Source organism: Aulonocara stuartgranti, assembly GCF_965226115.1.
Source record: "Aulonocara stuartgranti genome assembly, chromosome: 12".
NCBI lineage: Eukaryota > Metazoa > Chordata > Actinopteri > Cichliformes > Cichlidae > Aulonocara > Aulonocara stuartgranti.
This window is the reverse complement of record NC_138948.1, coordinates 13,695,392-13,723,203: the sequence shown is the minus strand read 5'-3', so window position 1 is coordinate 13,723,203 and position 27,812 is coordinate 13,695,392. Positions and strand designations below refer to the sequence as shown.

At 40.5% G+C, this 27,812-nt stretch overlaps 4 protein-coding genes across 16 annotated transcripts in view; 3 read left to right on the top strand and 1 right to left on the bottom strand.

Annotated features, from left to right (window-relative positions):
- Positions 1 to 9,927, bottom strand: part of fbxl17 (F-box and leucine-rich repeat protein 17) — a 226,453-nt gene extending 216,526 nt beyond the window's left edge. Inside the window, exons 1-6 of one of the 2 annotated variants that reach the window (XM_082553440.1) lie at positions 9,679 to 9,927; positions 7,415 to 7,905; positions 6,846 to 7,205; positions 6,601 to 6,723; positions 6,246 to 6,503; positions 5,081 to 5,212 (exon numbers count right to left, since the gene is read on the bottom strand). In XM_082553440.1, the coding sequence (XP_082409566.1) occupies positions 5,081 to 5,212; positions 6,246 to 6,503; positions 6,601 to 6,723; positions 6,846 to 7,205; positions 7,415 to 7,885 (1,344 nt within the window). In that variant the 5' untranslated portion in view covers positions 7,886 to 7,905; positions 9,679 to 9,927. The remainder of the gene's footprint in view (positions 1 to 5,080; positions 5,213 to 6,245; positions 6,504 to 6,600; positions 6,724 to 6,845; positions 7,206 to 7,414; positions 7,906 to 9,678) is intronic. The other variant, XM_082553439.1, reaches the window with a different exon arrangement.
- The window catches only part of smyd1b (SET and MYND domain containing 1b), a 432,389-nt gene that overhangs the window by 331,510 nt on the left and 73,067 nt on the right, over positions 1 to 27,812 (top strand). The window lies entirely within an intron of this gene.
- prxl2c (peroxiredoxin like 2C) lies at positions 12,117 to 15,669 on the top strand. 2 transcript variants are annotated; one of them, XM_082556128.1, is made up of 6 exons: positions 12,121 to 12,407; positions 12,710 to 12,778; positions 12,945 to 12,998; positions 14,059 to 14,164; positions 14,254 to 14,388; positions 14,493 to 15,669. In XM_082556128.1, exons 1-6 carry the CDS (start codon positions 12,225 to 12,227, stop codon positions 14,621 to 14,623), a joined length of 678 nt encoding a protein of 225 aa, XP_082412254.1. In that variant the 5' UTR covers positions 12,121 to 12,224; the 3' UTR covers positions 14,624 to 15,669. The 2 variants fall into 2 exon arrangements, with proteins under 2 accessions (XP_082412255.1, XP_082412254.1); XM_082556129.1 differs by lacking the exon at positions 12,945 to 12,998 and having other exon boundaries at positions 12,117 to 12,407.
- Positions 15,878 to 27,722, top strand: cdc14b (cell division cycle 14B). Of its 10 annotated transcripts, XM_082555810.1 has the most exons (17): positions 16,859 to 16,927; positions 17,045 to 17,166; positions 17,319 to 17,409; positions 17,965 to 18,040; positions 18,475 to 18,567; positions 18,692 to 18,768; positions 19,665 to 19,731; positions 19,816 to 19,966; positions 20,052 to 20,282; positions 20,386 to 20,524; positions 20,768 to 20,933; positions 21,011 to 21,108; positions 24,788 to 24,835; positions 24,928 to 25,053; positions 25,500 to 25,668; positions 26,583 to 26,648; positions 26,743 to 27,722. In XM_082555810.1, the coding sequence occupies exons 2-16, from the start codon at positions 17,100 to 17,102 to the stop codon at positions 26,604 to 26,606; spliced, it is 1,623 nt and encodes a 540-aa protein (XP_082411936.1). In that variant the 5' UTR covers positions 16,859 to 16,927; positions 17,045 to 17,099; the 3' UTR covers positions 26,607 to 26,648; positions 26,743 to 27,722. The 10 variants fall into 10 exon arrangements, 7 of the variants coding, with proteins under 7 accessions (XP_082411934.1, XP_082411938.1, XP_082411937.1 ...); XM_082555808.1 differs by lacking the exons at positions 16,859 to 16,927; positions 17,045 to 17,166 and adding an exon at positions 15,878 to 16,174; XM_082555809.1 differs by having other exon boundaries at positions 16,842 to 17,166.

Below are 27,812 nucleotides of genomic sequence, written 5' to 3'. Positions count from 1 at the left end.
GACTGTGGGACACACACACACAAAAGAATGTTGATCCTGACTCTTTACCGCAGTAACTAATATTGAAAAGAAAACATGGCAGCAAGGTGAAATATCGCTTTGGAGGAAAGTTCACAGACTCGCATTTTGAAAAACGCTTTCACTTTCTTCTTTTCAAAACTTGTTTTGTTCTTGGGCAGACAGCAGAGAGAACATATCGACGAAGTCTGCGTCTGAGTGTAGCCGGCTGTTCGAGTTAAAGTCAGTGCTCATTAATGCATCTGATTACGCTTTAGGCAAAGGACGAACGGCAAAAAAAAGCCGCACGCACATACAGAGCCGTCTTTGTGGGGACACAGATCAATACAAATGCACTTCAAAAGAGGAAAGAGGAAGATGTGCGAGGGAGAGGAATCCGCTGTTAACATAGGCCACATGATGAGAATGTAAACAATAATAATAATAATGAGAAGAAGTGTATAAATCACAGTTTATTTCCTTACAATAAACAAGCCTCTTAGCTTCTTCCAAATGAGTCTGCAACTTTCAATTATTTATAGTGTTTTATTGTTTCTACTATTGATCATTTACCAATTTGTCTGTTCTTCAGATGATTTGTGCTGATCATTTTTTCATTTTGTCAGCTGCTGTTTTCCAACGTTTAAACAACAAGCTCAACACAAATATTCGGTTTATCGTTGAGTTTATGGAAACCATGTTACTGATGAAAATGCATCACTTTTATCTTTGAGGTGTGAAAAAAAAGGCAAAGCCAAGTTTTGAAAAGACTTGAAATTTTCCATTGCTTATGTCAAAGTTGTTGAAAATCCCAGTAAAACGAGGACTCGGGAAATAAAATATAACATTAAGGAAAAAATGTGTTGGCTTAGGTGGGCGTAGGTGTGACGATGAGAATGAACTGATGTCTTTCTCTTTGTGTTTGTGCCCTTCACCCTCAATAGCTGGGACAGGCTCCAGCCGCTATCCCAGATTGTCAACCTTTAGTTGAAAAAGTGGATGGACGGACAAACATTGTAATGCAAAAACAACAACACAATAAAAATAATTACTATCAGCATCTGCTATCAGAAAACATTGGCATGTTTCAGGATCCTAAAGCATGGAAACTCTGAGTGGGAGCAGTCCTACCCCCACCTCCCAATCTGATGGACATAATCCAGTGCTATTAGCAACTAAACTGACTTAATACATTCGACAACATCTGACATTCAACATCCTGAAAAGTCTAAATGGCCATCTACAAAGACTGGAGGGGATTGCGGAGATGGACACCACATTGTTTATGCATGTGTAATGCTGTGTTTATGCGCCTGGTCAGAGTGGTTCTATTTATCTCTAATCACAGTCAAATATGTGGAAGAAAAAAGTTTCCAAAGGAGACTCCAGTGCAGATGGCAGCTATTCAAGTCACCCACCGCTCCCGAGTGTATGTGTGTCACTGCCACCATCTGAAATATTCCTCTGTGTTTTTGTGCGATGTGTGTTGGTTCATGTCAAAAGGTCTATCCCATAATAACTGACAGCTATCATTATCACTTCCTTTCTCTTTGATCTCTCCCTCTAATCCAGCTAATTAAATCTGCTAATGTCAATATACATTTTAATCTGCAATCATGTTTGATTGGACCTGTGGAGCCTCACTGTCAGTCCTCCTGCCAGCGAAAACCCAACTACTGACAAGCTTGACAGCCAGCCAATCAGAACGGGAGATGAGCCCTCCTCCACTGACCTATAGCCAGGAAACACCATTCACACTGACAGTTCATCTTTTTCTAGTGTTTCACAAAGTCCCACAGACAAATACATCTCTTCCTTCCCAAATATCCACAAGAGAGGGCTAAAAAAAAAAAAGCTGTCGAAAAACGAAAAAGGGGAGGAGAAAAAAAAACAAGGGAGAGAAGCTCTGATTGTACATGCAGAGTGGTAATTACAACTAAATTGAGGGCACATGGTAATCTATGTTAGGTCATCTCTAATTCCACTTACATTTCCACATTTTGGACTAATTAAAACCGTTAATAATCAGAGCCTGTGCGCGTAAGCGAGAGGGGGGAGAGGGAAAGCGGGAAAGAGGGAGAGAGAGTGCATTTTCAGACGCGGCATCTTTGAGATGAGCCAGAGGAAGAATGTCCCGTCACACTGCAGGAAAATTAAGTGCACACGCTTTGATTTTAACAAAACACGAGAGCAGATAACGTTTTGGGGGGGTTTTTCCGTTTAAAGACACGGGAAAAAAGAGAGTGAGGAAAAGTGCTTCTCCAGCGAAAATGTTTCCAGATTATAACGTGTTTAATTGAAAGGTACACTGGAGCAAAGTTGGAAAGACGGGTGACGAGGGGTTTTCGCAACTTCTGTTTTGTCCACTGCTTGGTCTATAAAACTGACAGAACTCAGAGTTAAACTTTCAGGGCTGCCTCTCTCCCCCCTACGGCAAACTGGAGCGAGTCTGGGAAAAGGGGAATTTGCTATTCTCCCAGCCTTTGCCCTTCGAGGTGCTGAAAGAGAACAGAATATGAATGGGAAGCGAGCGAGAAAACACTTCAGAAGATGAAAACAAGCCTTGAAAGCCAACTGCTGCAATAATACCAACTCCGGCATAAATAGTGGATGAACGCCAATAAAGAATGCAGGGTGGATGTCAAAAGAAGAGGGGCACAGACACACCGCAGTCACCTGCTTTTCACACAACGCTCTCAGCCCAGGGTTATCCATAGCCCTGGGCTGATTTGGCCCCGAGCTAACAAGCAATGAAAGCGAAAGCTCCAGTTTGTCAACCGTAAACAAAATTTGGAGACACTACTGAGCGTAAAAGCCATCCTCGGGATTACATTAGCAACTTTAAACTGTCATTATCATAGGGAAGGGCACACTGCTTCGGTATGATAATCAGGGTATGAAATTACACATCTCCCCTTTTTTTAAAAAAAATTAAGAAAAATCTAACCAATGGCACAAAAGTGTCCAGATATTACTACCAAGATTTTGCAAAAAATACTGTGTACATTATAGCAATGTTACAACTACTGCTGCTAAACAAATAACATAAAAGAGTCCTTCAAGTTGCACAAGCCTATTCAGAGATGTTGCGCATCCCCCCTGCAAAAAACGTCTTGAACCATCACCAGAGCTTGATATGGTCTTAACACAGAGAAAACGAACCCTTCAGCGTGGCAGTAAAACCACAATCATGGCAAAAAGGAAAGCAAGACAGAAAGGGAAAAAAATGTACGTGGGTGCACATGACAAAGAAAAAGTTAAGAGGGCGAGTGAACAGACCACACAGCAACATCCTGCAGCAATTTAATTATTCCATTTTGGAGGAGGAGGACGAGAAAGAGAGAAAAGATCAGAGTGAGTGAAAGGCTCATCCTCATCTGTGATTGATTAGGATAGACAGAAACTCACATCCACATTAACACACAACAGAAGCCAGCATGAGAAGAGAAGTTTTACAAAGTAGTCTTAAGAGGCTTTCACTACACTCCCATGATTTTTGCAATTTATAGCACACTAAAACCCCAAAAAGCCAATCTCAGCACTTTCCTGAATCAATTCATGTAGTGAAGACGGGCTGAGCCCACACAACATTTCTGCAAGAGTTCAGTCTTTCATTTTTTGTATAAACCTTTCAGGAAAGCCTTTTTCCAAGCGCCCTCAAACCTTTTAGTGTGTCCATGACTTGTAGACTTCAGTATGAAGCAAGATCTTTGGCGTACAACAGCTTGAGACACCTTTTATATTCTTTAGGGTTGAAGAAACTTCAGAAATCAAAAAATATATGCAATGTAATTATACATAAAGAGGCATCAATAAGTGTTTCTGCATATTTCTGACTCGCTTAAAGATTGCAATTCTAAACCATTTTACCACAGAACAACAAAATCAGTTTTCTTCATATCTGAGAGACTGGAGCAGAGACCCTTAGGTAGCCTTTAAGCTGTCAGAAAGAATAAGTGCTTTCTGGGTCGTCTTAACTCCTGGCAAAGTTAACGACAATTTTAGGCCAAGCAAGCAGAGCGACTAGACATAACAATTCCCATATAAGCTCAGCCCATTTCTCTCTGCCCTGATGACAGGAAGCTAAAATAACTTCAGCGCCTTCACGTCTGAAAAATGACCATCTGAAATTGATACTGGTCCTCTGAAACGTTATAAGAAGCAATATTAATCTCTCACCTAGTGGTAATCGCTAATTTCATATACTATTAAGATGATGAATGGGATTTTAACAAACTGAGCTGTTGTTAAAAACTTAAAGCAGACCAATCCATCAAGGTCACGATTATTCATGGCCTCCAAAGAAATAGTAGCGGGAAAAAGGTGAAACCATTAGTGAAACAAGAACGATGGAGATAGCAGGTGGATAGGCACAGACAAGCCAAATAATTTAAAAGATAAATATTTTTTTAAACATAAACATTAACAATACAGTTTAAGAAAAAACACATCTATACTGGTAGAATTACACAAATAATCATCTGACTATGAGGGGAAAGCAGCTGGAAGGCTGTTTGTAGTAATTAGAAAAAAGCGACATCTAGTGGTGGTTTAAGGTATGTCGCTTTATACTGCAGATGGTGTTTTTATAATAAGACAAGATGGCATCACAACAACTGAGCTTTCTAATGTCGCACTAAGTTAAAAAATTATATAAAACAAAATCAACTTTTATAGAGAATAGACCAAAAAGCGATTGAAAGGTTAGTTATCAAACATATAATGTGTGTATGTATCATGCACACTGATAAAGATATTTTCCCTTCTTTAAAGAATCTCTGATGAGATTACCATATAGCAACAAGACAGACACTTGCAGCAAACTTTCATTGTGCCCTGCTATTTGCAGATTTGAGCTGCGTATTTAAAAAACACTACGATAAGGAGCACCTGCAAATGTTTGCCAGCCAAGCTTGAGTGAGAAAAGGAATATACTGAAGGACAGAAATGAATAAGTCTGTGTATCATTATAGATGGTGTCTAGCAAACCTTCAAGACATTGACGTACTTATTGGAAGAAGGCGTACTGAGTGGGCTATAATAATGCACGACTTCTTAGCCTTAACCAACAGTAAAAACTGACCATTTTGTTCTCTTGCAAGTAGAGTCTCTGCAGTTTAGGGCATCCTCTCGCCAAGGCCATGATGCCGTCATCTGAGATACCGTAGCACTGACCCAAGTGGATGTCTTTCAGCTCACTGCAGTGCTCCCCCAGCTGAGGTAAAAAATAAATAAATAAAACAAAACAAAACAAAACAGAGAAGTAAAGAAGATATTGCTCAAAATCTTCACTAAGCTGATATGACTGGTGTATGTGTTTGCTTTTTATTTAAACTAGGGGTTCATATCTACTGGATCTCGTTCGCAAACAATATGTACACAAATCTGCAAATAAACCAAGCGAAAGAACGCTCCAAACCCAAATCTGTGAGTGCCCATTATTTTCTTTCCTGAATTTGTTTGCACTCTACGATCCTCTGAACATGCATACGTGACGAAATGATGAAGGTTTGGCTGTCTTGAAAATGTAAACACACATTTTTAAACTTAATATTAATTCTAATGCTGCTGATGACTATAAGTTTCTTTTTAGTGATTATTTTTTCAAAACCGCTTAAGAACAAAAGCGCTCAGAATTTGAATAAAATACACAATAAACTCTGAGATTACAAGCCAAGAAAGGAAAACACTGAGTATAAAAAGGCACAGGTTTTAAGCTTTTTTTAAAAAACATATTCTAATAGACATTATCTCATCTTATCTCTCTCTTAAAGATGGCTTCCTTTCTTGTTGGATGTCATCAGTTAAAGTCTAATTTCTTGGCACTATCCCACAGATGCTGGAGAATAATTGCTGTCGCTGAGTTACTCGTCTTGGGCTGACAGATCCTTGTCCTCCACCTGCTTTCTTCTTTTTGTTATGCTCTGGTTGTCTTTTTTTTCCGTTTCAAGTTTGATGTCAAATTGTTTCTTTTCACTTGAACGACAGTGTTTTTCTAAAATGAAACTGTTTTTAGCATCTCTCTTTCTTTCTTTTTTTCAATAAATGTGTTAAATTAAGAACGGGCACGCGGCAGTATGCTGATTGCAGCACTAACATATACACGGTGGTAAGAACACAACTGGCTCGTTCCCACGTATCATAAATATGACTGTAATTTTGCATTTGTACCGATCAGGACAAGAACATGTATATGCACATAAGTGAATGAGGCCCATTGTGTGTCAACCCCAGTTCTGAATCCACACCTTTTTCAATGCTGCATCTGTCAGTTTGTCCTGGTTGCCCACATGCACCTTCACCAGAAGAGGGCAGTGTGTAGCCAAAGCACACAAAGAAATGTCACCCAGCTGCTTGCAGCGGTAGGCGGTATATTTCTGCAAGCCAGGACACTGTGAAGCCAGGGAGGACACGCCGTGGTCATGGACCGCCCTGCAATCCGAGATGTTAATCTCGGTCACATTCTGCCTCCGAGAAGCTATTTTCACCAGAAGATCATCATTTACCTGCAGAGCAAGATAACATAAAAAGACACAATAATCAGCACAGAAATCAAAGTTTCCTGTTCTTTCTGACTTTTTTGTAGACAACTGTGTCTCTTACTTGTTGTAGGCCACTGAGGTCGATTTGCTTCCAGAACTGGAAGTCCAAGCAGAGGTCCCTCCAGTACTTACAAACCAGAGAGGCACAAAGACAGCGCTCCTTTACTGTCAGGTGAGACAGCACCTGTGAGGGGAAAAAAAGGGTGTTTTCAGTCCCTTAAAAGCCATCAGACAACAATTCAGTTTTCCAGTGTCTTTGTCTGCACCAAACCATATGAAAACATTAAATAAAAAACTTCTTCTGACCTTAAGAAGGATGGAGGAAGGCAGATGATTGATACTCAAGTGATCAGCAGCTTCAGAACTTCTTGCCTGGCAGTCGTCATAGTTATGTGCACAGGGCGGGGACGAGTCAGAACTGTGGGGCAAATCGGCGTGAAGACCCAACCCACAGCAGCCATCAGCAGGTGAGGAAGAAGAGGAAGCGGAGGAGGAAGAGGAGGAGGGAAGCGGGCAAAGGGGAAGGTGGCAATGGCCCGTTTCAGAGTTCGAGGCCGCCTCCCCCCCACCTCCATTCTCCAGCCCTCCATCAGGAGCAGCGAAGGCACAGCGCGGCTGCTTACAAGGGGTGCACCTTTGCACCTCTGAGCACTTCCTCTTACACACCTGCAATCGGACACACACGCACACACACACACACACACACACACACACACACAGACAGGTCACTTGGAATCAGATTTTCAGGCAAATTTAGTTACAATTACAGAAAGAAATTCATGCTGTTAAATGTAAATAAATATGCAATACAGTTATTTGAAAATTATTAAAAGCCTATATTAATTAGGAATTAATGCTCCGAACCGGATGCCTACCATCTCTGTGTAATCGCTGGTGCAACCAGGCACAGGTATGGGCACAGTCACAGACACACCAGCGGTTCGGAAGAGGGCCGGTGGTGGAATTAGTTTGGCAGGAACAGCTGACAAAAGGCTCCTCCCCTGGCCCTCCCAGATAGCAAGTTCTCTCGGTGACAACAAGAACTTGGAGCAATCCTCCGGAGATGCGAGGGTCGCGTATCGCTCCGCAAGCTTCGTGGCAGCTGACGCTCCGATGCCGACTCCGCCAACACCTGGGACGCTGATTCCCGTGATGCTGTTGTGTCGACACCCGTTGGCCTCAAAGTGGTCGCTCTCGTCGTCGAAACCACCGCTGTTGCCGTGGACGATAAAGCAGAGCATGCAGGGCCCGTGCAGAAAACAGTTCCTCTTCTTCTTCTTCCTGTGATGCAATTTGCGTGTCCTCTTCTTCAGGCGATAACCATTTTTCGAAAAAAGATGGCCCATATAGATGATTCAAGGAAACTCTGGAACAACAAAAAAAAAAAAAGGATTGGTCAAATATATATATATGTTTCAGCACTAACAGGAGGCCGAGCTAAAGGTGACAGAGTGGAAGACGCTCATATTTTCATTGGCAGTGACCAAAATGAACAGGATTACAAATCAGCATATCAGAAGGTCAGCTCAAGTCAAGCAGTTTGGAGGCAAAGTTGGAGAAGCAAGGCTGAGATGGTTTGGACATGTGCAGCACAGGGTTAGTGGATATAATGGACAAAAGATGTTAAATATGTAGCTGCCAGGCAGGAGGAAAAGAGCAAGACTTCAGAGGAGGTTCATGGATGTACTGAAAAAGGCTGTTGTGAGAGCGACAGATGCTAGTTTGTAATGATATGAAAATTCTATGAAAGTTGTAGTGTTAAGACTTGGCATCAAAAAATACGCAATGAAGAAAAAACGATTCAATGAAAAAAGAATTTGATAGTTTCCATCCTCAGTACTACGAATTTATTGTAGTCAGTACATAAACATAGCATAGGTGAATTATTTAGCCCCTGTATGATTAAGAGAACAAAGGATATCCTTTCTTTTGCTTAAAATGACTATTCAAAACATTGTTATATATATATATATATATATATATATACATATATATATATATATGTCTGATACTTTAATACATTTTTATGAGTAAAGATGTATTTCATCAATTAAGAGAAAATGTCTTTTTGCTAACAATGTTTTGCCCCACATAAATAAAATAATACGGGAAAATTGCAGGATCACTAACAGCTATCATTATCATTATCTCCTTTTTTAATGAGGCTTTTTTTCATGCTTTATTAAGCCTGTCATTAGCTGCTTTAATGTTCCTCTTTTCCCTAAAGGAAGAGTCAACATGAACCTTTAGTAGGAAAATCTAATGGCCATCCTTCAATATTTTCAAGGCTGTTTTTTATAGCTGCAGTGAAAGAATGCTCAAGAAAAGATGGGAACTTTACAAGATAACGCTAGAGTTGTCTGACACACACACACGGGGTGGAGAGTGAGATTAACTTAATCTGGAAGGGTGTATTTGTGATCGTGGTGGGCTCGTGTACATAATGGCACAGATTTCCACACAAAAAGAAAAGAAAAATCTGAGCCTGATCCTGTATGTCAACAACAATCAGGACAGTCCTTTCTGCTGAAACAGACACGACGATGGACAAGACTGACAGCAACCACATGTGTCATTAAACTCAGCACCGGAGAGCCCAACAACACAGTACTGCAATGAAATACTGATGTTATTTGTTAAAAACACTCACAATTTAAGAGTAAAACCTAAATCTCAGCACAGCACACAACAAAGAGCAGCAAGCTTTGCAGCCGTGCTTGCCTACGATGGAAAAGATTCATGCGTGGATGCTGTGCATAACTTGAAAAATGTTTTGGGGGTTTGGGGTTGTTTTTGTTTTGTTTGTTTTTTAATGATCCACATTTGTTGAGGACGTGAAAAATCTCGTCGGATAACTGCAGCAGTGCAGCACCGGTTGATGGCTGCTGAATCAAAACACAGAGATGTAAACAGTGAACAGGTGGTCATTTGTTTAGCATGTAGAAAAGCCAATGCAGACTTAACGTGACACCTGCGGTTTGCCTGGAATTGCCGCAGATTTGCCTTCAACATTCACACGAACTTAACGCTGTTTTTGAGGGAAAGAAAGACGCGATTGCTTCGCAGTTTTCTGTCAGGCTAGCCTGCTCCATCCCCAGATGCTAAGTTAGCTATAGCCCCAAAAGCAATCATCTCTCACCACTTCACACGGTGCTCCCACACTCCGCACTGCGCTCGCATAATACTGCTAAGCTCCACGGTCAAGATGAACGGTGACGAGCCCCGAAAGGAGAGACAAGGGCTTAGGAAAAACGGCCACTAAATCGCCGTTCTGCTCTTCCAAAACAGTAGCAGCTCTGGTTGTACCTCTGCTGCTGCTGCTGCTGCTCTTGAGGACAGCACTTCCGCACCGAGAGGGCAGCGAGAAGGAAGCCGACGAGGGCGATTCGTAATTCGCCATCAATGAAAATCCTGTTCCCAGGATTTTGGGGATAGAGAAGAACCAAACACTGGATTGATTTTTTTCAACGATAGGTAAATGAAGCTTTGAAAACTGACTTAGAAAACACAGGGTCTAAATATTAAGCTATCTAATGCATACAAATGTGGAATTATAATAGAGTATGGGAATCATTTTGTATCGTGTTTAGATTGTGGAGGTATCGCCACAAGATCATTTAAATTAAAAACAAACTTTTAATTTATTAACCATAGGAAAACTGGACAACCGCCCCAAAATAATCTACTGACAGTGGTTGTTACAGAAAACACTACCTACCTTATAAATTTCTACTCTTAACACCTTTATTCTTGCAGTTACTTTATTTACTGGTCTTCCTCTTCCCTGACAGCTACACATTTAGCACCTTTTGTCCAGTATATCCACTACCGCTCCTCTTCAAATGTCCAAACCACCTCAGCCTTGCCTCTCTAAATCATCAAGCACTGGATATGAGCAGTCCCTCTGGTGCACTAATTTCTAATCCTGTCCATTCTGGTCACTCCCAACAAATAATCAGATTTTATTCGTGAACATAATAGTTGATATTGTGTCTACACACGCTGTATATTATGCGAATTTAAAATAATGAATCCAACATAAAACAAGCATAAAATATACACATACTGCCAAAATACATCAAAGTTAATCAGAATGAACTCATTGTTTGTATCTTAAACGTTTCATGCATTAAACACTTCAAGTCTAGACCACCAAGCAGTATTAGACTAAAGTATGAAATGTAAAACTTAAAAGTCACAAATAGGATAAAATGTATAGTTGTATGTAACTTAACTGGGTTTTCTGCAGTAACTACAGTATATTGCAGCCAACTTGGTCTTGCGAGGAGCTAAAAAAAAACACTTTGGGGAGAGAGAATCAGGGCATAAAATTATAATTTATAAACATAACACAAGATGAGAGACTGTTAACGACAATATACATAGCACATGTAATTTTCTACAGTACCGAACTGTACAGTATGTCTACTCTATATATATTTAATATACACAGAGAGATATATAATAATCTGGATGTAAAGTTCAAACTGTATTTCATTGTAAATTCCCATGGCAATGTTCTTCTTATTCTTAAATTTTATTGGCGGTTGGCAAACAACTGATTGGTGCATTACCGCCACCACTAGTATGGAGTGTGGACTGAAATGACGCCCCCACCCCCAAAACAAACAAACAAACAAACAAACAATCAATCAAACAAACAAACAAACAAAAAACCTCAAAGCCTTTCAAACACTCTTCCCGCTTTAAATAACCGAAATAAAGCCTGTTAACTCCTACTTCCAGAATCCTTTTGCAATAGGTCAACCAGATCCAGTTTCATATTCATATTAATGAGGTTTTGGTTTAATTGTCTCCTCTCCACCTGATATTTCAGACAGTGCAATATCACATGCTCTATAGTTTCTGTTTCTCCACAGAAGGCACATTTCCCCGTATTATGTTTCCCAATCAAGAATAATGTAGCATTTAACCCAGTATGTCCAAATCTCAATCTCTATGACCATCTCCTCTCTCCTGCTCCTTCCAGTGGTTCTCATTTCTCCTACCCCCCTTTGTATTGTATACAACCATCGTCCTCTCCTTTCCTCCTCCTACTGCTTTTGCCAACTACTCCTCATTTCTTGCCTTATGATACTCTTCACTTCAGCTTGACCAAAACTAACAGCCATGTCAACTGTCCCATGTCTTGTGGCTTCCTTCGCCGCTCTGTCTGCCATTTCATTCCCCATTATTCCATAATGGGCTGGAATCCATAGAAACACAACTGTAAGACCCATCATGTTTATTCTGAAAAGTGTTTGCGGAATTTCTGCTAGAGTATCTGCTCTCGCATCTGAGCGACTACACTGTAAACAATAGCTTTTAATGGCCTCATATCCATGGCAATGTTGTTCACTGAGCTGAAATAGGCTATATATAAATAAATGTTGCCTAACTGTTATTGTGAAGTCAGAGCGCGCGCGCACTGACGCACCGGTCAGTTTCTGTTTTGTATTGCCTTATTTATACAACTAAATCCGGAGATTAAGATAATATTAACCAATGTTTAACCAATGAATATGTGTTCGCCGTCTCTCTTCGTTCTCCTGGAGAGAGAGAGAGAGAGAGAGAGAGAGAGAGAGAGCATATGGGCGTGAATTTTCCAGGCACCAGCTCCTCCAGGCTGAATTGCAACTCCCAAAATAGCAGCACTGCGAATTCTGGATCCTCTGAGAAAAAAAAATGGCTGAAGTAGTTTCACCAATAACTCGACAAGTAACTAAAGGAAGCCAGGAAAATGTGACCTGTTTTGTGGATATTAATCTCAGAGACGTCGAAGACTGTTTAATTTACGACCGGCATGGAGTTTCTCTTCCGTTCAAGACCCTATACCAAGACAGGAAATCGGTCATAATTTTTGTGCGGGTAGGGAAAACTTCATTTGGCTTAACTTTGCTGATGAGTTATGGGTTCGCATAGGCACCCTACCTTAAGTTGCGTTTTTAACTGGGTCTTGATAGGCTTCAAAGTAGGTGAGCCTAAGTGTAGCTGGCCAGATGCTCCAAGAATTTCCTGTGGTGTGTTGGAAATGGACGAATGAAGAGATCGTTCTTCATAGGTGAAGACAGAGGGATAAATGTTATGGCGCAAGATGTGAATTTTTAAATGCAGTGATCTCTCTCATCACTACAGACTTTTAACATGTTATGTAATATGTGTCCCTGCAGAATTTCTTGTGCTACAGCTGTAAAGAGTATGCTGATGATTTGGGAAAAATACCCAGAGAAGTACTGGAGGTAAGTTCTGTTTAGTAAGGACCATTGCACTAGAGGCTGTCAAAACAAAGAGCACAGCTGCAACACTGGCAGCAAAGGTGCTCAGTTGTAGCAATAGGAGGTCTGATGAGTATTAACATAAATAATTGATCATGAGAAATCCAAAATTCCATGTGTGTTGTTGCAGGATGCTGAAATTAGACTGGTCGTGATAGGTCAGTCCGCTTATCATCACATAAAGGTAATTATTTTGTTATATATACACCCACTGGACACTTGTTCAGCTGCTTGTTAAAGCAAATATCTGATCAGCCAACCACATGGCAGCAACTCAGTGCATTTATGCATGCAGACATGGTCAAAACAACTCGCTGAAGTTTTGAAGAAAGGTGATTTAATTGAGTCTGGTTTTGACATGTGGCCGCTCTATTGGAATTCTGCCACAGTGCCATCTCTAAGGTTTACAGAGAATGGTCGAGAAAAAAAAGGGGGAAATATCCAGTGAGCACCAGTTGTCTGTGTGAAAAGTAAGAGGAGAATGTCCAGACTGCTTCGAGCTGATAAGAAGGCACGAGTAACTGAAATAACCACTTGTTACAACCAAAATATGCAAAAGACCACACCTAGAGCCACTCCTGTCAGCTAAGTACAGGAAACTGAGGCTGCAGTTTGCACAGGCTCAACAAAATCGGGCAATAGAGGTTTGAAAAAAAGCATGAGTCTCCAATTCTACTTCTACATTCAGATGATAGGATCTGAAGTAAAAAAAAGAATGAAAGTGTGGATTGATTCTGAACTGTTCAGGCTGCTGGTGGTATAATGGTGGAAGGCATATTTTCTTGGTACACCTTGGGCCACTTGGAACCAATTGAGTGTGATTTTAAACTCCGCAGCCTTCCCGAGTATTGATCTTGACCACGTCCATCCCTTTCTGACTACAGTATTCGCATCTTCTGATGGCTATTTCCAGCAGGATTACACATCAAAAAGCTCAGATAATCAAAACTAGTTCAAGGAACAAGAGAAAGAATTCACTATTCACTATATAAGAATTTCCACTACTGCAATCCAGTAGAACGTCTTTGGCATGATGGATGTGCAGCCATCAAAGCTGCACCAACTGTGTGATGCTATCAATTCAATATGAACCAAAATCTCCGTTGAATGTATGCCACAAAGAATTAAGGTCTAACTTTTGCAAGGTGTACCTATTACAGTGTCTGATGAGTGTATATAAATATCACAGCAGGCACTATAGTTTTCCAGACAAATGTACTCTTTCTTCTTGTTCTGTCATGTAGTCGTTCTGCTTGCTCACGGAGTATCCTTATGAAATATATGTGGACCCAGAGAGGCGCATTTACCAAAAGCTGGGGATGAAGAGAGAGGAGACATTCACAGACTCTGGTATGCAAAAACACTGTTGGAGTGTATAAGTAAGCTTATTTTGAGATGATAATGAAACTTTGTCTTTGTATCTGTGTTTGTGAACTCAGCACAGCCTAGTCCCCATGTGAAGTCTGGCGTTTTTATGGGCCAAATCAAGACTATATGGAGAGCCATGACTAGTCCTGCCTTTGATTTTCAGGGTGACCTACATCAACAAGGTGGAGCCATCATTGCAGGACCTGGTAAGTTGGTCTCTCTCTATATATAATGTCATGTGTTAATGTTGCCACTGCATTATATCTTATATCTTTTTTCTTCACACTCACTGTTTTCTCCCTCTCTACAGGCTCCAAAGTCCATTTTTCCCATCTTGACATGAACCGCCTGGACCACATGCCCATCAACTGGCTCCTTCAGCTTGCAGGAGCTCAGAAAACGATTGACTTCAGCGATAAGCCGAAAATCATTCACATCTAGTTAGGTGCCTGCCTGAAAGTTTCATCCCACGTCACTGCTGTAATCACACATGGAGTGTATATACAATCAGCTTCAAACTCTAAGACGACTAAATGAGTTTCTGTTGCTTCTGTTGTGCATTTGAACTCAACTTGATTGACAAATAGTACATTACAATGACTTTATCAGCTTAACACACACCTCTCTCCTCTTCCCTCAACTGTCTTGGCTTTAATAACATCACTCAAACTGAAAGTGCATGCGGCAAGTTTGTGCAAAAACCGATAAGGCATGTTTTCCTGGCATGATCTGAAAGTGTTCCAAATATCTTCTTGAGAAATCAGTGAATGCTTGGCCTTTGCAGTGTCCCCTTTAAATGTTTAGCAGGGCTGAGGTCCAATGACTGTGGAGGAAAAAGTCAATGTCAGCCAACACTCTTTTTTTGTAGTCTTATATAGTTTTCAAGAAGTTCTTGCAAAACTTTGACAAATAAGACAACACGTCTAATTTGTCATTCTCTTTGTCCAACTCTATAGACAACCCTCCCAGAACTGAATATTTATGTTCTGTTTGTCTTCTTAAATACACCATTATGTTACAGACAGAAATCTCTAACTTGGATTCATCATTACATTGATTCCCCCCAAGAAGAGTTTTATCCGTAACAAATATTTCAGTCCCAGCATTCACAAGTATGTTATTTATTTCAAGGCTAGACACTGACCTGACCAAATGACCAAAAACCTGGGAGAGGTTAGAATCACTGGCCTTGCAAATAGTACAGTTTCATTAAAAAATGCACTACTGGCATTGTCCAGTGTCTCCAATCACATGTCAAGAGCTGATGATGGTTGTTCTTGATGCAGGAGGATTTTCTCTGTTTTCAGTCTGTGGTCTGAAACAGCAGTAAACCCTTATATTCCAGTGTGTTTTGTGGTATAATTATGTGCCTGTTTTGTAGTGATAAGACTGAATAGCAGCTGTTGCACTGATTTTACTACCTTGTCACATTCACATTGCAATCTGCAAAGTTTATTATATTGTAAATAAAGATATTTTTTTTGTTATTTATTGGCGGCCATATATGCTCTACAGTGCAAGGCCAGAGCACGGTTGCATTCAAATAGGAAAAACTCTGGCATCAAGGACTACATTTCCAATATGTTATCTATTGGTACAGCACCAGCTGCTGCAGCTGAACGGTGAAGGGTGGGCATTGGACATCTAATCCCGATACGTCACTTGCAGGGGATTCAGAAAGCAGAAACCTGCCCCTGTTCACAGACGTCACCACCAGAGAGGTTGGAACGGGTAACTGGAAGCACGCAGACACAGGCAGACCATCGGGGGCGAGACATGACATATTAGCGCGTCGACAACACGAGGACAAGCCGCCGCACTGTGAAGCGCAGGGGTGTCTGTCGCTGCTGCACGGGAATGTCCAGCAGCCCTGAGGAGAAAAAATGAAGCGCAAGAGCGAAAGGAGGCGAGCCGAGTCGAGGAAAAAGCGCTGTGCAGCTCACAGCAGCTCAGAGGCGGAGCCAAACTCTGATATTTACATTGAGATAACAGGTAAGGGGGTCTGCAGAATGCACCCGGTCAACTTTGCGCACAGTTGGCAAATGCACGAAAGCGCGCACTACAGGCGAAACCCCCCCCCCCCAAAAATGTCGTGCACTGACCATTGTGTGTGAACGTCTTTGATTTTTTCCCTGCTTTTGTCCTCTCATGGCGACACCGTCTGTCCCTTTAATGTTATTACAGCGGGTTTTGCCTCGATTTACCTTAGCTCCGTGCACATGAAACCTCCAACAATGAGCAGTTTTACTCGGGTATTTAATTTCAGAGCAGGGAATTGCGGCAGAGTTGCACCTTTTTGTTTTATGAAGTCGGTGTGAGGTGCGAGTGCATACTTAGAGGTGGTTTGCTGTATCAATGTCATAAATATCACAGTCAACCCACTGTCAGTTCCATTTATGTTTTATTTTCATATCTTTATGGCGTTTCCTGGTTCCCACATCCTCGGTGAGCTGAAAGAGGGGAGGTTCGTCGAAGTAGAAATCACAAATCTGACTGGCTAAGAGATCGTCCTAGCAACCGCTTGGGCAACGATCCCAGGGCCTATCATGTGTCTAATATCAAGAACTTTAAACTGAACTAGGCGGGGCAGAGCCTGACGTACGCGTTTGTCTACCAATCACGTAGTCCTCTGCATCTCTTGCAGCCAATAGCGTCCCGAGAACCGCCTCAGGGGAGGGGTCGCGCAGAGCTCATTTTTAGCAGAGTACGCACTTAGACACGAAACTCTCCGTCCTTCCCTCTTCGGCAAGTGACTTTCTCCACTTTAAAAGACTAAAGAAACCTTCCTTATCCCTTTTAAATTTACATTTTGCCACTTTAAACTTAACTATTCGCGTTTTATTTTTATTTTTTTTTACCTAGCATGCGAAAGTCTCAGTGAAGAAAGTCACCCCGTGTGTTTCTGTATAAAAACGTCATGTTCAAAACAGTTTGCAAGATGACCGCGGACGATGTTTCGTCAGTGTGCATTGAGTTCATCAAAGGTAAGTCGCGAGAAAAAATACTTTTAAGAAGTATTAGACGAAGAGAGTTTTTTTAATAATCAGCAGCATGCATGTGTTTACATGACAAAAAACAAGTAACTGCCTTTATTTTAATGTTGTCCCCTCCCTCTTCCCCTGTCGTGTTCCTCCAGATCAACTGTATTTTGCCATACTTCAGCAAAAGATCAAGAGCACAGCTGAAAGACACTGTTTCTGCATCGATGAAGAACTGGCATATGAGAAGTGAGTAGTCATACTCACCACTTACTTGGATTACTAGTTTCCATATCGTGTGTGTCCCCTTTCTTTCTTTCTTTCTTTCTTTCTCTCCTTTTGGTCTGAGTGCCATAAAATAGGCACACCTCATGTTATCAAATGCTGATCTTTAACAGTAGGGTTTGTGTGAGTAGATGTGTACATAACTTGCCCCTTACTGTGATGTTACGCAATGTCATGGTGCATTGCAAAAGATATTCAACTTCAAAGCCAGTGGAAGAGGTTCCACTACTTGCTATTTTAGCAACATCAGGGCTTTTAAAGGATGGCTCACTAGGACAGGACTGACCTTTTAAAGTTTATGCTAGTGTTACAAAAAGACCTGGTGTTTGCAGCTTTTTGTCCTGTTCTGATTGACCCATGATGTTTCTAAATATAGCCTTTACTCTGTCAGTGTTTTTACAGTGTGAATCTTGGGTAGCCGATTCTGTCTAGTGAAACTTCCCTAGAGATGATAGCTGGCTGCATAAATAGCCACTGACACACTCTTTGTTCTCTGCTTTCTCTCTCTCCCTCTCTTAGCTTCTATGCGGACTTTGGTCCCCTTAACCTGGCCATGTTTTATCGCTTCTGCTGCAAGCTGACAAAGAAGCTCAAGGTAAAGTAAACTGATGCTCTTAATTTGCAGTTCCTGTAAGGGGGGGGTTCAATCAATAGCTTTTTATACCTACAGTAGGTAAACAAAGTAAAGTAGTGTTTGGGCTTTTATGTAATACAGTCAGCTGTCTTATTGTTTAATCTATGTACCTAATAGTGCAAACATGTTTGCGTTATTGCTTTGTGCTGAGACAGTTTACGTGTATTTGCATGTGAGCTGGAAAAGATGCTGATCACAGGCTGGGGCAGCTGAGCTCCTGTGCATGATTGATTTATTGATGGTTGTCCAGCCTTTTCAATTTAAGATATCTTTGCTTGTTGATCCTTGGTAGACCTAATGAATAACTTTTCAGTTATACAGGTAATCTTTTTTTTTTGTCACTCAAATAAATAAAGAATCACCTGTAATTTCATGTTGTTAATGTATTTGTGCAGTCCATTACACTCTCAAGGAAGAAGATCATATTTTATACATGTGGAGATCAGAAGAAGCAAGCCAATGCTGCCTATCTAATAGGCTCATATGCAGTAAGTTGTTTGCAAACATGTGTATTACAAATAACTTATGGACTTGTGCTGTGCCTAATGTAACAGAAATTATATTAGCATGTAATACATATGGCATTTGCTGATTGCACATTTGTATTTATAGGTAATGCATCTAAATATGTTGCCAGAGGAGGCCTACAGTCTGCTGATGTCAAGAAATTCATCATATATTCCATTCAGGTAACAGTTTGCAACACAATTTTTACTCAGACTAATTTAATAATAACAGTTTTAACTGCCATTCGCATTTTAATTTGATTTTCAAGTGTCTCTGACTGAAAGTATAAGTTTCTGGTTTCATTTCTGGTTTCAGCCTCTCTTCATTAATCAAGGAGACTGTTAAGTGATAAGAGGAGCTGGGTGGGAGGGTTAAACTATACTGATTAAAGGAAAATGATAATAGATTAATTTCTATTCTAGTTATTGTTTTTTCTTAAAGGGGACCTATTAAGCTAAATTTCCAGTTCCAGGTTTCTCTTACTGGACTTTACTAGAGTTTCTCTGCACCATTCACAAATTAAAATAACACTTAGTTATAAATAGCGGACATTGGTGCAAGCTTGTAAAAAAATTTAGCTCATTTTAGCTCCGCCTTTGAGCTAAATTTCTTCTGATTGGCTTACCTCAAAAGCATGTTATCATATCATTATAACTATCCAAAAAGAAGTAAAACATATTGGAAACCAAGGTTATAGAGCAGTCAGAAGCTTAAATTCACATAGGTTTCCTGCAGGCATTGTTTAATATAAGCATCCACCATTGTAACAACATGTGTTTAACAGAAAATTTGAAATCATAATAGGTCCACTTTAACATACCTCAATGAAATTGCACAGCAAATTAAATATTGGGGCACTGTTTAGCCCCAACTACAACACAAGATTAAAGCACAATGCTACTGTGGCTCATCAGAATTATGACAGGGACCTTTAAGAGGAGGGGTCACACATGCTTTTTGAGAGGGAAAGAGAGAAAGAGTTCAGAATAAGAAGAAGTGATATCATATTCAGTGTTTAAATGAATATGAAATCCCATGTATGTTGTGCAGAACCTTAAATATGTTTTATATTTTACAGAGATGCTTCATTTGGAACCTGCATGTACAATCTGAACATCCTAGACTGTCTTCGTGGTGTGCACAAAGTATGTCATTTAAAGAATGAATTCCTTTTCTTTGTTGTATTAACACACCCTAACAAAATGACTTTCAATTCAACGCTCCGCTAGGCTTTGCATTATGGCTGGCTCGACTTCTCTAACTTTGATGTGGAAGAATATGAGCACTATGAGAGAGCAGAAAATGGAGACTTGAACTGGATCATTCCAGGAAAGTTCCTTGCATTCAGTGGGCCGCATCCAAAAAGCAAAATAGAGAATGGTAATTAAAGTACATTACAGGACTATGTCTCACCACATTTTAACACATCCTGAACTCACAAGAATGTTTTCCTTTCTTATTTTAGGGTACCCTTTGCACGCTCCTGAGGCCTACATCCCATACTTCAGGAAGCACAACATCACTACCATCATCAGACTCAACAAGAAGATGTATGATGCCCGACGTTTTACAGACTCTGGGTTTGAACATCAGGACCTCTTCTTTGTGGATGGAAGCACACCGAATGATTCTATTGTTAGGACGTTTCTCAACATCTGTGAGAACGCTGAAGGAGCCATTGCAGTCCACTGTAAAGGTAGGTTTTTTTTGGTGCAAGACGTACTTGTAGCTACATAAACCTTGCTCGGTTTCCTGTTTACGGCACAATTTCAATGCACACTACTTTTCTTTTGTTTTAGCTGGGCTAGGAAGGACTGGTACTCTGATTGCCTGCTATATGATGAAACATTACCGCCTAACTGCAGCAGAGGCCATCGCTTGGATACGGATCTGCCGACCAGGGTCCATCATTGGACCTCAGCAGAACTTTGTTGAAGAGTAAGTGTTCACTAGAGCAGGACTTTCAAAATGTCACATTTTAAAAAATCTTTAAATACTTTCAAAGTATTTTGTATTGATACATATCTGAGATTAAACTAGATAAATTAACCACAGTTTAAGTTTTATAGCTGTGGTTTGAAACAACACTGTTTCAGGCAACAAATTATTAGATGATGAAAAATCTTAAAGTCATGTGATTTTTGGTTTGGCAAGAAAATCATTGTGTGGTTTGTGTATCAGGAAGCAGAACAGTCTGTGGGCAGAAGGAGATGTTTTCCGCGAGAAGATGCTGAATGAACGTGAGAATGGTAAGATGGCTGTAACCAGGATCCTATCTGGAGTGGATGACATAACCATCAATGGGAGCAACAAGAACAGAGGATCCAAGAAAGAAGAGATGGAAATGGTGAGTTTGAAACTAAAGTCTTAAGTCTTTCATTCTAATAATTCATTCTGCTCATTGTTTTTCTCTTTTTTTTGCAGTACAATGATGAAGAGGAGAGAAATGGCCTAACACAGGGTGATAAATTACGAGCTCTTAAGAGCAAGAGGCAGGCCAGATCATCTTCGGGTTCACTATCGTAAGTATCCAGGCAGCCTGCAAGCCTCATCATGCATCACACCATTGTGCTGTAGTACAGTAAAATGAGCGAATCAGTCCCTTGGATCATTACATGTATACAGTAGTGTTTTTCAAAGCATAAAAAAGATGACCAGGAAGTGACCATGTAGGATTTCTTTGGTTACATTTATCATTTCGTTGGGTAAGCTTTCTGTCTTCCTCAGTAACTTCTTCCAGGTAGTCCGCTTTGGGAGTCGGGTTTGAGGATTTGGCAGGGCTGCCCTCATTTAACCATGCCATACAATTTCATCCTAATACTGTACTTTAAACCATTTGGAATATCTGCATTATTTTAATAACCATGTTTCTTTTTTCAAATTTCATCTCATACGGATAGAGTATAATAAAGTCATCCTATTACCATGTGTAATCAGTGAGGATAAACAATAAGATGAGAAAGTGGTAGCCCAGATACTTAGGCTCAAAGTGACACAGTTGTTTGCAGGGTTGGATTTTAGTTATCTGATATACACTTTTCCAGGAAAAACTGTTTTGTGGGTTGAATTTAGAAAGGCATGAACAATGTGGAAGCTAAAGATGATAGCTCTATGAAAATCTTTTGCTAAAGTGCTGATGGTGTGTAAGCTGTGTTCTTTGGTCAGAAGCTTAAAAAAGTTCAGTTTGGACAAAAGCATATGTAAGCCAAGTCAATATAAAGCTTATCTGTCACTAGGTTATCATGAAATCAGTGTAACTAGGTCACTCATTCAAGTCAACAGAAAGTTTTTCTATAGATAAACTTTGTAGCTGAGACAACAAATATTGATTAGCTTTTCTAATTCTTTGAAAAAAGAAGAAAGAAAGAAAAAAAGAAACGATCAGCCGTATTTGGACAACTATGACGTGAGCTTCCCGCTCTATGCCAGTGGGGGGTGCTAAAGTGCAAAACCTAACCCTCTACTGAACAACAACGTCATTAAAAGATTATTAAAATTTCCTCTATTGTTGTTTTTCTGCCCAAGTCCACATCATTTGTGTCCATATAATTCAAAGCTGTGGAAGGTTGGTCAGTATGGCAGAGTATGGTTGACCGGCCTCTGCCAATGTACCCATATGGCTTTGGCTTTTGTTGTCCCATGTCAGGCAGGTGGTAGTGTTCTGCTGCAGCCTCATGGGCACGGTGTGGCCGATGTGTTGCCTGCCGTTCAAAAGATAGCAGAGAGAGGCAGAGAAAGAGTTGGGGAGAGGAAAAACAGAGAGAGGATGTGAGGTTTTGTACGTTGGAGGTAAGTGCACGTCAGTTCCTTTCTAGCCGACATCCTCTTCCTGTTTAAAAAAATATATATTGGTAAGCCAGCGAATGGTGTGACAGATTTGAAGTTGTCCTTTTTTTTTTTTCTCTCTCTTCCTTTTCTTTTCTTTTGATGACTGGTGTGAAGAGGTTATGCACTTAGTGGATGCATTACATTTACACGCCTTTCATTATCTGCCTCATGGACACACCGAGCTGTTCTGCTTTGATATCAAGGCATATCTGTGGTATCCTCTGAGTCACAATAAAAGCTCTCAAGTTAACAGCACCAATTATTCAACCAATCACGGTTTTAAATAAGATCGGGATTAGTTGAATTCAATGTTTTATTGCTTTGCTTGCACGACTGACTTGGCTCACATCAAGATAAAGTCTGAATCAGGGAAGCTTTGACCTTGTTCTCATCTGCAGTACGTAATTCCTCATTGCTTGGTAAAGTAGTGAATTTGCCAGCTGATTCATTAATGTTTAGGTGTAAATTGGCAGTAGTTCTTTGGTACTGGACTAAGCTATGATTTCGAGTGTTTTGTGAGTTTAATTAGTGTCTTTAAATTCTGTTATTTGGATAGTAAAATCCTCCAGATCCTCGTTATCACATAAAGCATTAGAAAAACATTGTGGGCTAGGGGCTATGGGCTAGGTAGTTGCACGAAAACAGAGAGTTGAGGCTGAAGGGAGATTTGCTTGCACTACAGGCCATATGCTGCTGCAGGGAATGCATTGCTACACATCTAATGCTCCATTTCCAGCTGAGCATCACCATCTGGCTCCACTGTTTGGTTTATTATGCAACACCAATATGAATGTTAAACTCCAGGGACGATTAGAACGATGACTGTCAGAACTTCTTCACTTTTCTGCCTCTTCACGCATGGCAACAGGCATGAAACCCTTGGACATGCACGCATGCACATGCCTCTGTGTTTGTGTCTAACATGTACTTAATGCTGGGCTGGGATCATTGTCAGTTGCCTGTTGTTTTTCCATTGCTCTTGTGACTGGATCAGTGTATGCATACCATCTGAGCTTTGTTTACTCTTGCAGGAGTCCATCTCTGTTAGCTTCTATTAAAAGTGTGGGACAGAGTTTAGAAATGGGTGCTTAATTCTTGTAGGATCTGACTATTTTTAGATGTTTCTGTTAAACAGAGCCCATCTCCTTCATTGGCAGGCTTATATCAATCACTACAATTTCAGTACCAGGGATACTGTTATCTATTTAATGTCTGTAAATGCTGCCTGGGGTTCTTTTTTTTCCTAGAATCGTGTTTTATTTTCAAGTACTTTTGAGGAGCTTACGATACAAAAAAACTCACTCCTATATTTATTATAAATATGTAGAACTTAAGTAAAATAAAGTTGTTGTTTTTTTCCTCAAGTAAGTTAACCTACTTTAAACTTCCTACATTAGTTGGGTTCTTTATGGCTGACTGCTTATACAACAGAGCAAGTGATGAACAAAAATATGCTGTTTGGCACTGTTGGATGAAAGGCTCTACAAAAGGTGATTCATCTAATCCAGTCCCAGTGGAAAAGCACAACATCAGAGGCTTTATGTCCTGCCCAGACGTCTCTTGTCTCTCCTTCCTTTTTCCCCCCTTTTTTTCCATTTGCTCTTGTTGTTGGATTTGTCCTCCTTTCAGATGGCTGGTAGCCATGCTGCTCTCCTCCCTGTGTAGCCTTGCCCTGTGGTGGATTGTGTATGGCTTCCCTTCTTCCATCCTGCATTTCTGTATAGACGGGTTAGGATTTCAATGAGTTCTACTGCCCGTCAGCCCCCCCAAAACCTGCCCTGCCCCTCCTTCTGGAGCTCTAACTGAGAATGCTGTAAGTGAGCCCCCAGTCTCTTTTTAATTCCCAACCCGAATCAGAAATTTGTTCAAAATCATCTTACTGTTCCTATATTCTTTCTGCAAATACTGTAAAGTCAAAGCTAATGAGCAGAGCCAGTTTTTAAAAATCTAAAACATCAAAGGCTACTGCCTTGACCTTGTCAGCATTTTTTGTACATGATGATTTGTACCATAAACATTCCCATCACCCCGTCACCTTTACACATCATGCTTTGCTGGTTATTGTGTTGACTTATTCCCAACTGTTAAATTGGCAGACAATTAAGAGCTGCTGATGGAAATGACTAAGACAGATCAAGACTCTCTTTAAGTTTTAGTGCCACCTCCTCGCTTTAACTTAGCTCTACTAATCCTACCTGGCTGCTGAATGCAATAATATTCTGTTCACACGGCTAAAACTGTCACATTAAAAACAAAACATTTTTTCTCATTACCATGCAAACCTTTCCCCTGCTATCCACTCTGAAGTGTAGTTCATTACATATACATATGAAGTTTCACATTTTTTACTGCTATGTTACTTTGTCTTCACAGACAAGAGGAGAATAAGATGCACACCAGATCCTCATCACAGTCCCTGAGGTAAAGTGTACAATGTACACACAAAATGCACACCTACATACACATACTGACATAAAGCAGGGCTTAGACTAATGAATATGTCTCCTCTGCAGCGGAGTCATCTTGCAGGCAAGTTTTCAGAGCTGTAAGACAAGTGTTAGCCCATTGGCTCTATCTGACCAGTCAGACAGCAGGAAAAGGACCAGAACCTCCCTTCCAGCCAATGGAACAGGAGGAAGGTCAGTGGAAGAATTTAAATAACACTTATTTGCCCGAACTGACTTTCCCGGATAGACTTTACATACGTTATACAGTTAAAATTATCCACAAAGGTCAACAATGTTTCAGTTTGGATCATAGACTAGACAGAAAACATTGCTGCAGCTGCAATTTGACATCACCCATAATCTGCAGATAGGACATCATGTATATTCAATATGAAAGTGTTTACCTAGTTGCCCCCTGCTGGCCATTATAAATAATGCGTGTTTAAAGCAGTCTGTAGGTTGTATTTTTAACTTCAGTCATTACATGTGAAATTGTACTGTTGTAATAATAATACATGCTTTGTATTTTAATTCCTCTATGTACCATTGAAACTGAAAAAAAAAAACAAAAATAGAGAGGCTATAGCCACTCATGAGTGCTTGCTGAGTACATTAACAGCTTCCCTTTTCTCTACCAGCTCCCTGTGCAACACCAGACTGGTCAGGTCCCTAGGCAACTTGCATGTCGTGGCTGGTGGCAAAGACCCAATGTGTTGTGAACCATGTGACAGCCATAGACAGACAGCCAGTGTCACAACCAACTTAGGCTCTCCCATCAGCTTAAGCATGGGACAGGTCCATCTACAGGCAAGCTTCCTTAGATCTTCACAAGCCAAGTGGAGATTTGGACTGCATTTGCACAGGAGCCAAAAATTGCAATATGCAAAAAGAGATATGATCTTTAGTGCCTGTGCAAATTCAGCAAAAATTTCAGAGGCTTGGAATACACGTCGTTTCACTTCAGTTTTCAAAAAAAGGGGTTGTGCCATAATCACATGATGTTCCTAGGCTGGGCTGCATCGCCTACTGAAACAAAACCTGTGATTCATTCAAAAAATGTTTCTTGAAAAAAAAAGACTGTTTCCACCAACAACAGTTAAGATCTTACAGTTTAGGTAAAAGTGGAAGCATTTGAATGCATTTTTTTTAATGAAGGAATGGATTAATTATAAACAGGTGAATACTTTCATTGAATTTAATTATTCAGTTAATTTAAGCATTAAGTAAAACAAAATGGTACTGCAGATCCTTTCAGTGTAGAGAAATTTGCATTTTTTTCATCATGACAGAAGGCTAATGAGGTTTACATAGAGAAACTAAATACTATTAATAAATATTGTTTTATGAATTTGATGAAGGTGCAACCCAGCTCAGATTCTTTACTCAGATGAACTAACCTTTATATATAACTGGATATTGTCCAGGTCTAACATGTAGTAAATCTGATGGTGCATATGTACCACTATCAGGATGCCAAATTAAATTCCACTTGGCACAATCCCCCTGCTGCTTCATTCAAACATTTTCCCTGCATGTTCTCTGAGAACAGTTTGTTTGAGAGTATGGCTGGCTATAGCTTCTCTAGACTTTGTGCGCCTCACTTCACTCTGCCTTTGGCCTGTTGTTACCACTCTGTAGCCATGTGTGCATTCTTTTCTTGAGCCAATCTTTAATGTTCACCTCCCTTCTTTTCCTCCTTTTACGTTTCATATATGCAACAGACGTACCGTCTCCAGAGGATGTAAAGCTCGCAGCTCTTTGCAATCCATTAGGTTTTCCAGGCTATGGTATCTACCGCTTCACTTTTCTGTCTTGCATTTACTCTAGTATTGTAATGATTTAATCTTAAATAACTCTATTTTTCCCCCTTCTTCTTTGTAGTCACTCCACACCCAAACCTAGAGCTCCTCTACTGCGGTGAGCCTGTGGATCTGGAAAATCTGATACATTACCTTCTATACAGCTGACGTGGGGGGAAGAGACGTTACAGAAACACCACAAATACTTCATTCAAAATTTTATGATTACAAGCCATTTTATCCATAGGACTCTTTTTAAACATAGAATCATGAACTGAACTGCTAGTTTTAATCATTGCCTGGTTGTTTCTACTTAACTGAAGCATGCAGTAGCAGCATCAGATCGAATCATTGTATGAATGTGTGGATCCAGGAGTTTTCCTCCAAAATGAGCACTGTGCAGAACTTATTCTGATAAGGGTTCATGGTGGGAAGTATTTGATAGAATTGGCCTTTAATTTGTCCCGAGTCCCTGATCTTGGGCCTTGCATTGTGTGTTTGCCATGGACATAGTTAAGTCTATTGGCAGTAATTCCATCACAAAATGGTAAATGGCCTGTATTTGTATAGCGCTTTTCTAGTCCCTAAGGACCCCAAAGTGCTTTACACATTCAGTCATCCACCCATTCACACACTGGTGATGGCAAGCTACATTGTAGCCACAGCCACCCTGGGGCACACTGACAGAGGCGCCACCGGGCCCTCTGACCACCACCAGTAGGCAACGGGTGAAGTGTCTTGCCCAAGGACACAACGACAGAGACTGTCCAAGCTGGGGCTCGAACTCTCAACCTTCCGATTACAAGGCGACATGTGCATTTGTACCTCTATTGAATATCTGATGTCTCTTACTTGTGAAGCTTTTCAGCTCCTGTACTTAAACTGTAAATATGTCAACATTTGATATACTCTGTATTTTGTAAATATTTTGTACTGTTAGATCATCCTATAAATGAGTGGGTGGTCCTAACGGGGCCTGGTCTAACTCACCTTCATAATCCATGGAAGACATTTGCTTGAAGCACATAGAATCATACTTTTTAATAAATGTATACCCAAGTATGTCTCTGGCTTAGTCCTTTCATTACATGTTTTAAGCACAATTATTATGGTTGTTCCCAGATCCTTTTTTAAACCCCCAGACTGGGTGCC